The 19,059-nt window shown below is 34.7% G+C and overlaps 1 protein-coding gene across 3 annotated transcripts in view; it reads right to left on the bottom strand.

Moving 5' to 3' along the window:
• The window catches only part of LOC148954466 (uncharacterized), a 55,577-nt gene that overhangs the window by 15,706 nt on the left and 20,812 nt on the right, over positions 1 to 19,059 (bottom strand). For all 3 annotated transcript variants that reach the window (XM_089087105.1, XM_089087106.1, XM_089087107.1), the window contains exons 3-7: positions 18,622 to 18,702; positions 14,328 to 14,484; positions 12,125 to 12,227; positions 7,752 to 7,913; positions 4,833 to 5,255 (exon numbers count right to left, since the gene is read on the bottom strand). In XM_089087105.1, the coding sequence (XP_088943231.1) occupies positions 4,833 to 5,255; positions 7,752 to 7,913; positions 12,125 to 12,227; positions 14,328 to 14,484; positions 18,622 to 18,702 (926 nt within the window). The remainder of the gene's footprint in view (positions 1 to 4,832; positions 5,256 to 7,751; positions 7,914 to 12,124; positions 12,228 to 14,327; positions 14,485 to 18,621; positions 18,703 to 19,059) is intronic.

The following is a 19,059-nucleotide window of genomic DNA, read 5'->3' on the forward strand; positions in this document are numbered from 1 at the left end:
TAAATAAAATAAATAAATTTTAAATAATTTAAATAAAACAAACAAACAAAACAAACAAAAAACAAAATAAAAATTTAAATAAAACAAACAAAATAAAAACAAACAAAAAACAGTACAATTAATCATCTGTAGCATAGTTACAAAACTTGAGAAATGAATGAGGAACACGTTAAATAAAAAGTAAACAAAGTACTCCATTTTTAAACAATTTACTATCATTATTCATCAAAACCGGTTTTCATACAAAACAAAATGACGGAGAACTACAAAACAACAAAAGAGCACTATACAACTATGGCAAGGAGTTGGTTCCAAGCATGTTTTCAAATCTTTTGGTTGTGTTTTTCTATAAGCTTAACAACAGCTATAGTAGGATCTGCTATATGAAGACTATTGATAAGGTTTGAACTGTATATCCAAATTGATTATCTTAGTACGTATTTTGCGAAAATGGGAGAAAGTCGAGCAGATTTTTAATTTATCAGCATTAGTAAGAATCTTCCAGAAGGGTGCAATGTAGAGGATATGGGGTAGAGCAACAGCGTTGACATATAACACAAATTGAAACGAATCCAACGGCGATTGTTGTCTAATCTATTGATTAGACCACAATTACAAGAAGGTTAATTTATAATAGTCAACTGTATTTATACACTATTTATATATTATCAATTAATTTATGACTTATATTTGATCATTAATATACTAGCGTAGTTGATAGTATAGTAGTCAAACATGTAAAACTAAGGCCAGTTGAAATCAATGTACAAATATCCACCAATTGTGACCTTTTTGGTTTTCAAAAGGCTGTTCTTTTCTCTTTGCTCTCATTTAAGGCAAAATTAAAAAAAAAGACATTAATTTTATGATTTTGGATCGTAAAATTAGATGGCTTTGGTTATTTTTTTTTTCAGAGGCAAAGTCGAATTTCCACACTAATATGCCAACTAAAAAGTAAATTAGACAATTTCTTTTTTTCAAGCTAATTTACCTTTCATTAGAGTACAGTTAATGACAGGCTATTTTTATAATAGTTAATAGGATAATAGTATTCATCAATAGCTAACAATGAATTAATTTACTTAATCAATAACTAATATTTGATCATTAATATAATAGTACAGTTATTAGTATAATAGCTGAGTATGTAAAAGCTCAACTAGTTGAAAAAATATACAGATATTCACCGATTGTGATCATTTTGGGTTTCAAAAACTACTCTTTTCTGTTTATCCTGATTTAAAGCACAAATAAATAAACTTAAAAAATTTATGGTTTGACAAGGTAAAATTAGACAGCCTTGATGGTTATTTTGTTTCCAGAGGCAAAATTAAATTTCCAGTCTAATCTGTCACAAAAAAGTAGAAAAATTACTCTATTTCAAACTATATACCTTTGATTGGAACACAGATAACAAAAGGCTAAGCTATAATAGTTAACGGCATAATAGGATTCATATAATAGCTAATAATGAATTAATTTACTTAATTATAGACTCCTGTTTAATAATTAGTATAATAGTTAAGTATGTAAAACTTGGGCTAGTTGAAAAACATGGGCTCGTTGAACATTCCCCAATTGAGACAGTTTTTGCTTTCAAAAGCTACTCTTTCCTGTTCGCCTTGATTTAAAGCAAAAAAAAAAATCCAATTAACTTTATGATTTTGAAGGGTAAAATTAGATGGCATTGGTTGCTATTATATATCTTCTTTTTTTCAGAGGCGAAGTTGAATTCACACTTTAATCAGCTAAGAGGTAGAGCGATAAAAAAAAAAAAAAAAAAAGCAAAAAAAAGAACATAGAAAGAAAGCAGGGGTCGCAGAATAACGGTTCGGTATCAGCTACTCCCTTTCCCCCCAATTGATGCCACCGAAGACAGTAATAGTATTGATATTAAAAAATTTTCAGACACATTATTGTTTTTTTTTATATTTCTAACTGACGTACAGTACTGAAAAAAAAATATAATAATTTAAAAATATATTTTTCTACAATATAGAGCTACTAAACTTAACGATCATACGAAGGATTAATTACACAAAAAGGTACAGGAAAAGAATACGAAAGACTTTATTTAAATTTCAATTCTGCAAATATTATTGGGTGCTATTAGCATAAATATTATTGGAACTATTGTGCTACAAGAGCATAACTACCTGACTGTCATTTCAAACTATTATGACAACAAAATAAAAACATAAGTTTGAAAGATAAGATAAAAAATAGGTTTGGTCATAGATCATTATACACAAAAATAATTATGACTTTTTAAGTCATAGGCAATGACAATTTATGTAATAATTGCCTAAAGTAATGATAACGTAATGAGTATAATTCATTCTAATGGGCATTGAGCATTTGAAATAACCCAGAGGATTTTTTGGAATTTATTTGGAATGAAGGTTCATTTGTACCACATTTTCGAACTTTCCTCAACGTTCTTTCTTTGTTGATACACTCCTTAAAGTAATTCTTATTAATTGTATTGTCTACAAAATTGTGTTGTCGTTTTCATCTTTATAGTCAACGGACAAAAAGAAATACTCTTCCAGACCCACGAAAAAAGAATGCAAGAGGAGGCACAAAATGAAAAAAATTCAAAATGGGCAAGGCTTAACTGCAGAACAGTTAATGGGGCTGGTTCGGATACCGTCCAAACACACCCCAAAGAGGTTGTATGAACCACCCAAACTACAAGAATTTTTCTTAACCTCAACTGTGCTTTAACAGCTCTAGGTGGCACCAAAAACGTAAACCATACCAAACAACAATGTCCAAGTTATAATGTAATGTAACATAATGTAACATGTAATGTAACATATTTATAATGTAACAAATAAATTAACTTTTGGAATAAAAAAGACACGGCGACTTACCCTGGCTTTCCCGTTTTTCCCAAATATTCCCAGAATGACAGAGTGGAATATAACCAGACTGGGTACCAAGATAGAATAATACAGTAACCCCACAATTTTTTTTCATAAATCTTACATAAAGTTGCAAGAAGAGAGAGACTTGTCAAGACTCAGCCGATCCAAACCATCCCTACCCTCCCCTACTGCTGCTGTCAGGCGTTTATTTTTGGAACTGTAAAATCTAGTCATCAGTGATGTTCATATTAGCATCAAAATATTTCCGTAATAGGAGGAAAACTTTAACCCCAGATCACCTGTTGCATAATTATTCCAAATATATTCTTCTGAATGATGGGAGGCTAAGGGGTAAATTCTCCCAGCTCCATCCAAATTTATTTGAAGGACCTCTGACTGACAGTTGCTAAGCTTTTAGGTAAAAATTTGCTATTTCAGACTTCACATCTCACATGACTACGACTAGAAATCTCATATCTCAGACTTTAGACTAATTCTTCTCTAGAAATATTGATTTCAAAAAATGAAAAAATACCTTCTTCTTAGTAGGAGATTTCATTGGTTTGAAAGGATTTGACAAGATAGATAAAAGATTGCTTTTCTCTTTGTAATGCATTATAGTAATGTCAAGGGTTTACCCATTAAACTGTCTCAAGCTCAGAAGTTTAGTACACTACCCCCCCCCCCTGACCCAAGAAAAAAGACCACAAAAACAATTTTTAGCATAAGTTATCAAACGGAGCTGCAAATCATCCTTATTTCACATTACACAACAGAAGCATTTTCTTTGAACATAGGTGGGTGTCAATTATCGCTTCAATAGAATGTTTGTTGTGTCAAACATAACTACAAAACAGGCTCGTAAAAAGTAAAATTTCATGCATGAGTTCAAATGTTAGAAGTACCCTATTAGACCAGGAGTCTAGAAATGACGGAGTATATTACACAATTTTGACCACAGAGATCATTACTGCAGCCAGTGAAAACCATTCACCAACTTCCACGGAAGTATAAAGCTCAGCTGGTCAAGGGGATGCATGATTCACCCCAGCCGTGTCGAAGATACGCTACACTTATGTGGGGTCACTTCCTCGGTATATTCCATTAGACTTGCAGGAGGGTGCAAGCAATGATGGCATATGAGGCAGTTCTGGGTCCAAAAATGCAGGCCAACTTTTTCAGACCAAGACTGTTGTAAAATTGCTGAAAGATATCATCGTAAGGAGCTTATGGGTTTCTGGAAATTCTAGAAGTTAGCCACCGAATTGTTTTTAAAGGCGAGATACCTCAAGGACAAACTGTCTGTAAGGAGTCTTGAACCAAGATTCAAGACTCAAATAGACGATGGCGATCACAGGGGATCAAGGCCGTATTCAGGGGAGCGGTTAGGGGATATTTTTTATTAGTCGATATACCTCAAGAAATTTAGACGGCTAAATTGGGATTACATCTTCTCTAGGATGAAGAAGAAAATCATCATGATTCTTAAATTTGAGTATGATTAAAAGTAATGATTTACCTATACTCGAAATTATATCCAAATTTGACACATACCCAAAAAAATAATTGAGTCAATTGAAAGTTATGGCCTGTTTTTTTGTGGTTGGGGGAGGGGGGTGCTCTGTACATGCAAAACTGATAGAGTAATTTATATTGGGTAAGTTTTATAAATTTACTTTGAGATTCCATACTCGTGTCGCTTTTTTATTGGAAGACTATCGGACATAATTTATTTATTTTTCAACCTAAAATTTTCGGCTATTTATGAAACTAGTATGTATAACAATTTTAGATAATTTATTAGCAAACTCACATAATTCACCATTCAGAAAATCTAATCAATTCAATTCAGCAAAACAAATTCATATTTTCTGACACCTAAAAGATTCGATAAGAATATTATTATTGATTACTGAAATCAGTATTGTCTGAAGAAAACAAAAAATTCGAATCAAACAGTACCTTATTTTTATCTCCGTATAAGCCCCGAGCACACTAAAGAGGTATCCACAAGATTCATTCGATTTATCTTTCGACACACGTTCGGAACATCGCCTCTGCAATTCAGCAATAAACTTTTCCTTATACTTCGCATCTAAAGATATAAAATACATAGGTATATACTGCACGAATTGCGTATCTTCAAGTCTTGGTGGTATAGCTATACACATAGGTTCTAACATAGTGTTAAACACTTTTTCAAGTTCCTCTGGTTTTGAAACACTCGGTACTGACTTGGTTCTATTACAACTACACATTTTGTCAAGGAATTTAAAAAGGGTCTTGTAAAGGATGTCTATTAGCTCAAGCCTTTTCTGCTCAAATTCAGTTATCTTCTCTGCAGTTAGTGTGGATGGAGTTGCTGCAACCTCAAACTCAGAAAGCCTTAAAAAGAAAATAAAATCAAAGGAGAGGAAATAATTTATACAATAAAAAGCGTTTATCTCCTCTGATAGCCTAGAATTATGAAAAACCTAATCATCAGTTTAAACTAATCATCAGCAAAACCTAAAACCTAATCATTAATCATCACCATAATTAATAACGAACATCTAAAAAAAAAAAACGTCACTAGCTCCAACTAGACAAAAAAAAAATTGCCCCTGCTACTCAAAGGAATTTAAAATGTTCGAGACTAAAATGAAAGCGTGGAATAATAAGTTGCTATGGGATAGGTATAAAATACCTAATAAATGTCACACAACTTCGATCTTAGTCTTAATACATTTCAGTTTTTCCACGTAGCACAAAAAAATAATCTCCCGAAACAGGCGTATTGGGAGAGAAAACCCAATCTTTTTCTATATTTCATCCTGACCATTCATATTTTACATAAAGAAATATCGCTGGCCAAAATTCGTGCCAAGACAGCGGATGCATCTCCTTAAAACAACCAATAACCATAGCATTATTTACGCATAAAATATCCTACCTCTAAACGGGGTATGCGGTTTTGTTTAAGATTTGACCCTCCAAACATTCAAATTTAAATAAATGTGGGAAATCCCGTTGAAAAACCTTTAAAACCACAGATACTTGACAGAAAATAACTCAAACAAATTGACTCAAACAAATACATGAAAAACCAAAATCGATTTAATTATCAAGTGGAATAAAAAGATATATGCTCTAGTTTCAGATCCACAGTTGCAACATATAATGACGTGTTCTACATCGAACGGAATAATGTACAAAAGAATTCATAGACCTCTTTGCAATGACTGTAGAATTGTGTTACAAATAGTCTACTGGTATTCCGCCTAGTTAGTTTAGCACCAACTTTGAAAACTATCTTAGTAGGGAGGAAGGATCTTATGGTGAAAATCCAAATATAAGAATTAAACGTAAAGTTTATGGTTAATTCGCGGTCTCCCATTTCCAGTGGTGTAGGTGGGGGTAGGGGGGGGGAGAGCTATATATGTTCTCTGGCGCAGCGTCTGCTGGGAACCATCGACATAAGCGCAATTTTACGGTTTTTTGTCAATCCTTGGGGATTTTGAATAAAAAAAAAACAACAACATTTTGAAGGATCAACTATATCCAATACATAAGGCAGTTTGTTTAAAACCCATAAAGAGGCAAATCCTGGGAAAGGGGAAAGACACCTGTTCCTTTCCAAGCTCAAGTACAACCATCCATTAACAGTCCATTAGTATTATTAATCTAGGGATGGTCTTTATTCACTTGGCACGTCCAACCCAATTAGATATTGGGATAATTGTCTAAAATTGCCTAAACCAGCGTCCCTGAAAAGGTCTGGGATATGCTCATACTGTCGTCTCAAATGCCACAAGTTTCGACCTTGTTCAGATCCTTCTACTCTCGCATACATTCCAAAATCTTGTGCTATTCTCAATTAATTTTGGCTACTCGCCCACCTACGTCTCCCTTAGAAAGTGATCTTCCTTAACCCTTAATTCAATACGAAACCAGCTAATAACCTCCTACCTTAACTGCAGCAATGCTTTTCTCGTACATAGCACCAATCAAGTTTAATGTGTTTATCAAGTTTAATAGCACATAGCACTAATAGCAATAGCACAATAGTAATAGAAAAGTAGCAACAGCACATAGCACAAAATACATAACACCAAACCAAGTTTAATGTATTTATCAACTTTAATAGCACATAGCACCAATAGCAATAGCAAGATAGCAATAGCACATAGCACAAAATACATAGCATCAATCAAGTTTAATGCATTTAATGTATTTATCTGGTATAACATACAAGGGTAAAATCTTGGCTAAAGCTCTTCTATCAGCTGAATCAAACGCTTGCTCATAATCTATAAAACTGAGGACTAAATAGAGATGATGACTCAGGCACTTCTCAGTAATAATTTAAGAACTGTTAATCTAGATAACCTAAGATGATGAATTACATTTTGATCCTCCTGACAAACAACTTTCGGAAATGATCTCAGACCCGTGAAAACGTCAGATGCAACCTTTAGGTGTGTCAACAACAAAATAATAACAAACAAAATAATCAACAAACAAATATTCAACAACAATAACTATTCAACAACAATAATCAACAACAAATAATAACAAACAAAATAATCTTGTTCTCAAGTTTTACTTTGACCATTTCTCCCAAAATATCTAAAGGATTCTAGAGCTTAGAAATCACAACCCTTTCATACTTAAGGTGAAGCTTTCCCTTAACTTCATTCAGCTTATTTAGTAATATTATCCTGGTAATTTTTTCAAATTACCCTTCCACAATACTAAATGAGTTCAGGCACCTTCCTAAGGAGTTGCATTTCATACGTAAACCTTACCACGTCTTCTAGAGAATTTTTATATTTTACCTGTTTTGATTCAAATAATGATTGGAATACGAAATTAATAATAATAATAACAGAAATCACTTACTTTTGAATATACATCCCAAATACGGTCTTTTGCTGCTCTTCAGTAGCTACATAGTACAGTGACAGTGAGAATTTAACATAATCTTCTACGCCATCTATAGAAGCTATTGCAAATAAAGGTAAGCTCCACATTCTAGACAGAGACTGCAATACACGATCACCTCTATAAAAATAAATGATGAACGAGAAAAAAGGGACAAAAAGGCTGATGAAAAACGGGATTATTGCTATTAAATAGAAATGAAATAGCTGCACATCTTTTTGGGCAAATAATTTCCCCGGTCCGAAAAAAAAAACAGCAAAAAAAAAGAAAGACTCGGAACTGTCTCTTTACTTATGACCATAAATAAACAGAAGCAATAAAAAGAGTGTAAATAAAAATAAGAAATTATAATTGCAGACTAAGAAATAAGCAGTGGAATAATAGACCAGGAACAAAAAACACAAGAATGTTAAAAAAGAAAGAATAAAATCCAACTACGAAATAGAAGAAATATCAAACAAGCGTTTTAAAAATATGGCCGCGAAAATAGGAAAAAAATAACTCTGATCAAGTTCAATCGTAAATATACCAACAGACAAATCGGTTTTAAATTATTTTTTGCTTCGGGCCCCTGTACCCCTCTCGTTCCTTTTCCCCAGTATTTCTCCCAGCAATCCTTGAAAAATTGTCGCAAATGGATGCTAAATTAAATCAGATTCAAGATGTTGCCAATAACGTTTCTGCGATCGGATCGGAATTAGCGGCCCCCAAACTGAGACAGGCAGACGGGATGATGCAGTAAGATCCAAAATCGACTACAGAACCTACTATTTGAAGAAAAGAAAAGGTTGGAGAAACTTGAAAGAGAAATCAAACAGCAAAATTTGATCATTTATAAATTTAAAATCAGTAAACCCACTTCCAAGTAGTCTAGGAGAAGAAATTAAGGCGGCAATAAACCGCTATTTATCCCAGCTTAGTTAGACCAGGCGTGATTTTAAGGATGTGTTTCACCTGGGAAAGAGTAAACCAGGTGTGTTGTGCCCCATTTTGGTGAAATTTAATAATCGGGAACTTCGCGACATAATCCTGCGTAGTGGCCGGCTTTCAAAAAAGTTTCGATATTTCAGTAGCCCCGGATTATACCTATTTAGAACGTAAATCTCGCAAAGAGCTTGAACCAATGCTGAATGAGGCTTTGTCGCGTGGACAAGACGCCAAATAAGGGGAACACTTCTTTTGATTGAGGGCCAAACATTTCATTGTAACCAAGTCACAGGCAGGGTGGGAATGTTGGCTGCTAAACTTAGTATGGTGCCCAGATCCCCGACTCAACAAGTTAACCCCCAAGCCCCGGGAATTCAAAATTCTCAAACTGTGAATTTTGGAGCCAGCACTAACAAGAACGCGGCTTGGCCTGATCAAAAGCACAAAATGGTTACTCGTGGGAAAGCAAGAAGAGATTAGAAACCATCTTTAGTCTCGAAGATGCCCATAAAACAAGAAATCGATGTGTCCGTAAAACCAGCACTACTGGGAGCTGCAGTGAAACTGCACCAGCCAACAAGTCAAATGGTTTGAATTCACCCCTAAAGAAGGGACTGGAGATTCCTCTGAGAATATGAGTGACGAGAACGAGGATTAGGATCTGTGTGGCCATATACCTTTGTCTGTTTATCGCGAACTTAGGATTGGGTGCTGGAACATTCAAGGTTTTAAAGAGAAAACACATCATTAGCATTATTGAGTGATTTGCATATATTTTGTGTGGTTGAGTCTTGGCATAAGTGTAAGGATGATCTGCAGTGCCCCCCCCCCCCCTTTACATAAACATTCTTTTTATGTAGTAAATAGAAACGTTTCTAAGAATAATCGGTATTATGGTGGTGTGGTTAAGTATTTTAGCCAGACGTCACTTTCTTCTGCAGTGAGACTTGCGACCCAATCAGAGAATTTAGTGTGGGGTAGATTTAAGTCTGAGAGTACTGTTTAAATTGTAGCTTCTGTATATCTAGCACCGCAAAATAGTTGTTACTCGTCTGAAGACACGTGGTCTATACTACATGAAGAAAAGCGATTGACTCAATAGAAGTTTCCGGGGGACCGTCTGGTGGTAGTAGAGGTTTTTAATGCGTATACTTCGAATGTATTAGAGATGACTCCTGAAATTTTTTCAGATGATAATGCGGAGGTCCTTCCTGAGGTCTTTGGGATGCCACGGAGCAGTGACGATCAGTCAGAAGAATAAATATTTGGGGGAGAAATTTCGCCAAGGATGCACGCTGTCACCAAAACTTTTCAGTATGTATATCAATGATTTTGCAGAGTTCCTTGAAAAGAAATTGGCCCCAGCTGTATCACTAGCAAATACCCTATTTTCTTTTTTGCTATTCATTGACGACACAGCTTTAGTGGCCAAATCAGCCGAGGAACTCTAAAAATTTTAGTAGCTTGGTCCTAAAGGGTGATTTGGGTTCGCAGGATCTACGTCATATGAGGACTATACAAATGATTGAGTTTTGGTTACACGTTACGCACTTGCCTGATAATAAGTAAGTATGACGGCACTAGACCCTTAAGGGCCAAACCGGCGGTGCGGATCTCCGTTTCGGGGTCCTACAGCCAGGAAGTGCGGTGGGGGGAGGGGGGTTGCCTGATAACCGACTGGTGAAAGCGGTGTACACAGAGATATTGAGTTTTATCAAAAAGACAGCATGGCCAAAACAGGTTAAAGCCCTATTGGATAATGCTGGTTTATCATGGGCATGGAAAGAGGGGCAGGGTCCTCTAGGTAAACCTGAAGATTTCCTCGGCGCCTACGGGACCAAGAGATTCAGGTTTGGCTAATGGGTCTGGAAAAGTCTAGTAGCCTGCATTTTCATAGACAGATTAAAGATGTGTATAGAGAGGAGTTTTATTTGAAGCTGAACCTACCGTGGAGAACCCTTAAGTATTGGTTGCAGGCGCGGGCAAATTGCATACCACTGCGTAAAGGATACTGGGAATCTTGTGATGAGGATGGCTCGGGAAGTAGGCGTGCCTGTCCCCTCTGTGGGGACTTTGAGGATAGGATGGACCATTTTCTGAGTAGATGGCAAAGTTTGGTGAATTTTAGGGATAATTTTTTTCTTGGGGATGTACCGCTGCTCCCGGGTGTTTTGGGGACTATTTTGAGGGACCTAATTACTGCGTTAGGTTATTTTATAGAGAATGGTCTGATGGCGCGGAAAGAAGCTCTAGTTTAAATTTGTTGAGTGTTATTGTTCTTTCTTTATTGTTTTTTGTTTGTTTATTTTTGTGTATACGACCACTGGTTTTTGTTATGGTGGTTCTGCTCCAAAAGACATTCCAAGGGCTTCTGAATAATTTGTCTCCAGAACACAACTTATGGCTGAGTTTTAACTTTTGAATAGCTCCTTTATCACGAGGAGAACAATTAAAACTTGGTCCTATTTCTCTCGGACTAGGTATTCGCATCCTTTGTGTTCCTGATTATTTAGTCTGGGACTGGGGTCGGTGGTGTGACGGCAAGCTCAGCCAGAGTCGACACAGGTCCAAATGCGTACCTGAAAAATCTCAGGGAAAACAAGGGAAGCATCGGATGACTTGCTCCCAACCACGCATAGCACTCCTGGCCGAAGACAGGGAATCACGGGACCAGTGCCTGCGCTGCGTGGACCATTGGTCTGCACGCAAAACAGTTTACGTTTTTTATATACCCTACTAAAACCTAAGAAATTCCTAGTTTTTATTAACATAATTCATCTCTATTAAGCAAAAAAATTCCGCCTTTCAACGATCGCAAAAAATTACTTAGCCTACTTGAATCCTAAGTCTGTCCCCAAATTTAAACCATGTCCAATTTTTTTTTAGTGTGAATAAAATACATGGTGCCAAACTCTTTTTCCTTTTTTTTATAAATATCAGAAGGGAATCAGTAGAAAAGTATGAAGGCCTGTTAGTCCAATTTCAAGAATAAAAATGAGCATTTTCATTGAGAAATTAAGTTTTCTCAAAACCACAGGGCGAATCTGACACTTCTCCATAAAAAATTTACTCTGCTCCTAGGAGTGCCCTTATAAGTCTTCATAAGCTAGGCGTATTCACGTGTGCCTAAATAATTGAGATTATACTAAAAATAAGTCATACTTATCCAGCACACTTTAACTTGCATATTTTTTTTTGTTGTAGTTCCAATCACTAAAAACAAGCTACCCGCAAAAGTCTACAGAACCATATTTTTCCTCTCCTATAACCTAAAGTTACATCAGATGCACCCATAAATTTCGGATATCAGCATTTTTTGTTCATATTGAAAGATAACATTCCCCAAATCTTCACCAACAAAATATATTCATTAAAGCAATATATGTTATTAGCCAAATACCAACCCTTTTGTTTCTGTAAATATTCCTTTCAAAAACTTTTTGCATCTTCCAGCTACCTTCGATCGTAAGATTTGATATTCTGGACTAGTCATCAACAACGAAGATGCTAAAATATAAATAATGATGATACACTAAATACACAAAAAAATCTGATGAAAACCTAAATACAAGAAATTTATAAGGTTTATAATAAAACTGGAGAAGTTTAGGTCACTGATACTCTAATAGAGTGCTGAATTATGAAGTCTTCAAATTAACAAGATGTTGAGTTTCTTAGGCTGTAGAGACCTTTTTACACTACTTTCACATAAAATCTTACGTTATATAATTGGTAAGTGTCAGGTAACAGGTAACTGAGATGATTATTTTCCCAGAGTGCTTTTACAATTGGATTCAGTTGGTTTCCAGTTGCCAACAAGAGAGTACATATTTTTAAACTCCTGAAGAATATAGACTTGCAAGTACTTTTCATTATAGCGATTCCGTACAATCAGTTGATTTTAGTGAAAAATGACGAGAATTTTATACGTAATTGGGTAGCCGTAAAATATTTCTTCTCAGTTGGGGGATCAAGCTGAAAATTTCAAGAAAAGTTTTCCTTTTGCTTAGAGAGATGCAACTTCTTACAATTTCGTGTTTGGAGAAAAGGGTAAAACGATTAATTTTTTCCCAGTCTTCATAAAAGAGTATATGCGGTTCTTTTGCCTGTCGTCAGGTAGACTCTTTGCCTAGTCCCATAATAAAGCCAAAACAGCTATTCAAAGGTAAGTTTGCATACAGACTTATTGAGATAAAAGATATCAAGTTTTTCAAGATTGTACAGTCTCTATCTTTTAGTCATGCAAGATCTAGGGGATATGGTAGTAGGGGAACCTTTACCAGGACGTTGGAGGAAGAATACCCTGAAGGCATATTGATTCAAAGCAGTGCCAATATTATTTCACATCGAAATAACACATAGTGAGAATGAAATCCACACCAATAATATGCATAGTTTAGGCGCTAAAAAAAAAAAAAAAAAAAAAAAAAAAAAAAAAAAAAAAATGTCAAACATTATAAAGAGACAAGCCCTGTTTCTAGTTGGATGCTCTGTAGACCAAAGGAGCCTCAAATTTTAGATGAGGTTTTACAAGTTTTTATTCTTTACCCTACCTTTTTATCAGCTATCTAAGTACAACCGAACTTCTTAGTTGTTTTTTTTTTATTTAATTTTCCATCTAGTTTTTGTCACTTCTGTAAGTGAGGAGTCAAAACCATAAATAAAGCATACGGAAACTCTAAATCCCCCTCCATATTTTGAGGATTTGGCCATGGTTGATGTAATGTAAAATTAACTCCCCTATTATTTCTTAACCTCCGACAGCTAATTTTTCTTCACGTAATGTATGTTATATATATATATATATATATATATATATATATATATATATATATATATATATATATATATATATATATATATATATATATATATATATATATATATATATATATATATATATATATATATATACAAGAATATATTACACATATATAAGAAGTAACAGTCTACAAAAAAAAGAGTAATTTTTTTAATTAACCTCAGAAGCTTTGCATTTTACCAAAAGTTATACATCAGGTGTTTAATGGCTTCCAAAAGCCATAAACTTTAAACAAAATTAAAATAAAATACTTATCTGTCGAAAAATATTTATTATAGTGCAATTTTCGTATTGCTTTTAAAGATGTAATTTTCTATTGAAACAAAGGAATTTCTCGTAAAGATGAGAAGTGTAGCACTTTGTGGAGCGTTAAACACAATGTTTGACAACTCCCAGCCTGTTCCTTCTCAGTAGCAAAAACTTTACATTTAAAAGTGTATTTTTGTTATTTAAAGGCTAAAAAATGAATAAGAGAATTGTTCTTAGCCCCCCCCCCAAGTAAAAAGCTAGGTATTCACCTGTACATTATACCCATATATTCAGAAAGTTAAGAAATCTTTCACTTTATGTCGACTTGCGGTTTTGTCAGGCAAATAACCCTTCGCTGGAACCCCCTTATGAGTAACAATATTTACCGCCAAATTAAGCATCAGAACACAAATATAATTAATTTTTTTGAGTAATGCTTCACTTTTTGGGGGCTAAATTAAAACCGGACGTCAACGAAAAAAGATCAGGGTTTATTTAGAAATAAAGAAGGAAAAGAATATATTATTGTGACTTACATGGCTTGTAGATGTTTCTACAAATTGAGAACAATATTTTTTGATATGGACTATGTTCAAAGTCAGAGCTCCTCCAATTGCAGCATTTCATAATACCCAGTAGATATTCAAGAAAACGATTCATTGTATTTTCACCAAAGTCTGTCCAATTTATAAACTATAAAAAAATATCATCCTTATTACTTTCTATTGTACCATACTCTTTCTAAAAATTTTATTCTGTATATTAATGTGCCCCTTCACGGGGTTCATCTAGCCTATGTCTTTTATCCTTTATCTGGAACCCGTTTGAACTGTCCAAAATGGGGTTGCATCATTGACCAATGCCACTGTAGAGTAAATTTTAGCAGAGAGTGGCCGAATTCGTGCCTAGAATATTGTTTCATCCAAAAAGTGATGATTTACCCTCGATCATGAAAGAGTGACTTGGATATGGCCACTGGATACTCAAATAATTGTTTCCGTTGAATAGTGTTACTAAATAACTTGCAAAGGGGTGGCGAAAAGGTTGGATACCCCCAGGCTAAGCGAGTTGGCCAAAACAGAAGCTTTAAAAAAGATGGGAAAAATATTCTGACTTTAATGTTTTAAAATTAAGGATAAAAATACAATTTTATATTCAGTCAAGTTTGACGAAAACATTATGAATAAGCTACATCGCCTTGGCCATGGGCTTACTGAAATATTTCCAAAATTACAAATAATGCATTATTGCAAAATGAGCTTGCAAAATTATTTTAAAAGCTCATGTGAAGCACCCCAAATAGAATTTACAAGCATGTGAAACTTGCACAGAGGTTTGAGAAACTTAAAACTAATAAAAAGTATTAGTCTAGTATAACAACGGAAACGAAAAAATAAACGATCGAACAACAAAAACTTTTTGAAGAAAGAACCAGGTACTCAAGAAACTTGAAAAAAACCCGTAGCTGACAAGACTGCGTTTGAAATCACTAGACTTCGAAAGCGGGTAGGAGTCACTGAAAGGAAATCCAAATATTCCCATGAGGAGAGAAATTTACAAGAAGAAAAATGATGGATATATTTTTATAGCAGTTGTCTACGCTAGAACCAAAATAGCTGGAGCGCAGTTGAGTGGCCTCGTGCATTCTAATGGAGGACTCACTGATTCACACATTAACATTTAAATAAACATCAATATGCATAAAAATAGAATGATCAAGATTAAATGGCTCCTAAAGACCACACTTGGTTTGACTAATAAGAATTTCCTAATGTTTAGCATATAAATTGCATGGTACTCTTTTAACACAGGCATTTAACATATAGAAGAAAAAGTACTCCCTCTTGTATTATCTACAACGGACAGGGATATGATCCAAATGTGAAATATTATTTTCTAGCAAAATATATTTACTCCCTATGCCAGGGAAAATAAAGTCTTTTAAGGGATGCTAAATTAATCATTTGCATATAACTCACTGCTTATGAATGAATATATTTTTTTCATCTTATCAACCAATGAACTAAAGAGGCACTCTTGATTGAAAGATATAAGATTTACCTTTTCTAGCACATAATTCAAGTACAAGGACCCTGAGTACCACCCCTTTGCTTTACAATCGTGCAATGCAAATTTCTGGAATTAACACAACTCTTGAACTGAGTTGACGGGCCCTCTGCAGCCTTGCAGGTTCCATTAACCGTACGCACTCGACAGCTATAGATCTTTTTTCCGTAGCGAAATCCTTGACTCCCATTCCCCATATCTTCGAATTGTTCTTCAGACTTAAAAAAATATGGGGGAAGTTGAAAGCTATAGTATTTAGTTATTCTTCCCCGCTTTTCTTCATTTTCATAACTACGAAGCCTGCCCCCAAACACTGTCCCGGGTTGAATGACGATGATTTTATTTTATACAAAGAATCTATTTTTGCTAGATTACTTGTACATTTTCAAATACGATAGCCTAGCACGATCTTCATTCAAAGTTCTACACAAGAATCTCTAGATACGATTTTACCCACTCTAGGCGGTATTGGCGGCCCAAGCTAAAAAGGCTATCAATACATACAATAAACATACTCGAAGTCAAATTCAGTATAGAAAAACATCCCAAAAATAAATTAATAACGTAAAGAAATCAAATAAATAGAGAACTAGTAACAGGATTCAGTAGAAAACTTGCCCTTACTCAATTGATGCATTGAGACTTCAGAAACTTGTTCCACCTTTGAAACATACAATTGGGGAGGGGGTAGCGGAGTCAATGGGGGGGGGGACTGGACCTCCTTTTGCCGTCCCCCCAAATAGATTTTGAAAATTTTCTTCTAGGAGATATTTTATAGACAAATTTTTTTGGGGCGTTTTCATTCAAGTCCCTCCCCAAAATCTCATGAGTTGATGCCTTTGAGGCTATTCTTATTGACATGAGCTACCAGACTCAAGTCTTCTTTTAATACAAAAAAGTGCGCTTTTAAACCTAATGGTAGATTTTTCCAGAAGGGGGAGGAGGAGGAGTCCTCTGACCAATTTTATGCGAAATTCCCTTGCTGCCTGCAGATATGCTTATAACTATGACGGAATACTTAATTAATTTTCAGAAGTTCTTTGAAATGAACTACATTTTCCATCCAAAAATGTGGTTATAAAGCAGGGAACTTTTGCCTTTTTTTCTAAAACAAATTGAAGCACAAACAATATTAAATCAGATGCTAGACAAACTATTCTAGCAAAAAAAAAATTAAATAAATTGATTCCCAATATAAAATGGGGAACCATTACCGCCTGAGGTCACCATTACGGTCTGTTATAGTTATTCAATATTGAAAATAATACTTACAAAACATGTCAATAATATGAATAAGATTTGAGTTCCTCCAAGCCATCTTTCTGGATTGGGAGAAAATAAATTTTGCTACTTTTGAAAATTCTGACTACGTTAGCAACTTCCAATGCTTTGAAGGCCCTGACATCAAATTCACTGTGGACATAGAAAACAATCACGGACCCAAGTCCATTTACATCTAGCCCCCTTGAGAGAATCATTATTGCAGTAGTTATGAGAACATCTCATATATTGTAAAATACAAACCTATCAGGGGATTAAAAAGTAACTTAAGTACTGTTTTATATTCATCGTAAACATGAACTAAAATAACGAAATATCAAGAAAAATATTCTTAAGAACAATGTTTCATTTAGCCCTCTCCTTAATTCACTATACTGGATGCAGTATACTACAATGACGCTGTTGTTACAGCTCTAGATGTGTTATCATGTTGCTAGATAAATTTCAGCACGGTAATGGTTTCATTCTCCATAATACAATATCTGCAGTATTTGGAGGACCAAAGGAGACGGTGATTTAGAGCAAGAAAGCATCAAAGTTTAAATCAGTTACATTTGCCCTCATTTTGTAATACTTTTTAGATTCAATTTTCTAAAGAAATGGAGAAAACTTAAAGGTAAAGAATTTCTTTGAGCATTGGTGTTATAGGGTCACCTAATATCTTCTAGCTAATGAGGGATGGGAATACTGCATACATGGTCAATTCTTAGGGAATTTTTGGCAACATGATTGACTCAATGTGTGCAAATCATGACTGTATGGCTTAAAGTATACTAGAAATGTTTAAATGTGGAATAAGTCTCGGAATCAAATAAAAACTACATTTCTTCCTTTTCTTCAAAGAAAAAGGCCCTGTAGAATTGAAGAAACCCTTTTGGTAACTTGGAGCTATCAATTAAATTTGACATAAATTTGCAATGATCATTGCAGGTATAGTGATAATAAACAGAGTATCTTCTTTTCTACATTGCTGGGTGGATATCCTAGATGATATACTGAATGTTGAGTTCAAGATGATAATTTCCGAGATCTTCTTTAGTTGGCAGATACTTCAAGTGATCATGTGCAGTCTTAAACCTAGTGTTGTCAATTACTAATCTAGAACTTGGTGAAAATGTGACACCAATCATCCATTCTATTTCATTGGTGAAGATTGCTTGGCATTTAGCCAAGTGGGACATCATACAGTCTGCCTTCTTGATGAACAGGGCCTGGAAGAGTTTATTTTTTTTTAGACCCTTGCTGTTTCTTAGCCTGAAGAGGCTTTCTGAAAAGACCACACAACATATATAAGGACAAGGGGAGAAACACCCCCTGGAATAATCAAGTGTTTATAAAATTCAAATATTCAACTATTAACCCCATCTTGGAAATTTCTACCAGTGCCCTTTAGGTTCTGACAGGCCCATGATTTATTTGATCACCATCTTTTGTTCATTTTTGTTTAATTTCTAAAAATATAAGAATAAAGCAAAAACTTACAATGAGTGCTCCAACTATGCTGGATTCCTTGTATAGCCTTTCAGCTGGAATGAGTTCCATAAGTTGAAGAACATTTTCTTCCTAAAAAAGAGAAAATTTTGATTTATTTTAAGGCAAATTATTCTCAGATTATTAATTAATTCCCCCGGGATTCAATATATGCTGTGATGCGTTTTAGCTTGTACCGTGTTGCTGCTAAAAAGTTAGCAGCTGATAGAAACATCTTTTGATGAACTTGTTTGCGAAGATTTACTGAGGGCAAAAGATGATAATATTCTGCCTTTGAGGTTAAGATGTGTGGCTTTTAAAGTAACACTACCTAGCTTACCTGAAAAATCCCAAGTCCCCCCCCCTATCAGGAAATACTGGGGGAAAACAAAAATCAGATGAAATGAAATCACCCCTAAATAATAAAACCAACTGCAAACAAAAGAATTT

Source organism: Artemia sp. Qi Xiang Cuo, chromosome 3 (genome assembly GCF_049724085.1).
Source record: "Artemia sp. Qi Xiang Cuo chromosome 3, ASM4972408v1, whole genome shotgun sequence".
NCBI classification, from domain to species: domain Eukaryota; kingdom Metazoa; phylum Arthropoda; class Branchiopoda; order Anostraca; family Artemiidae; genus Artemia; species Artemia sp. Qi Xiang Cuo.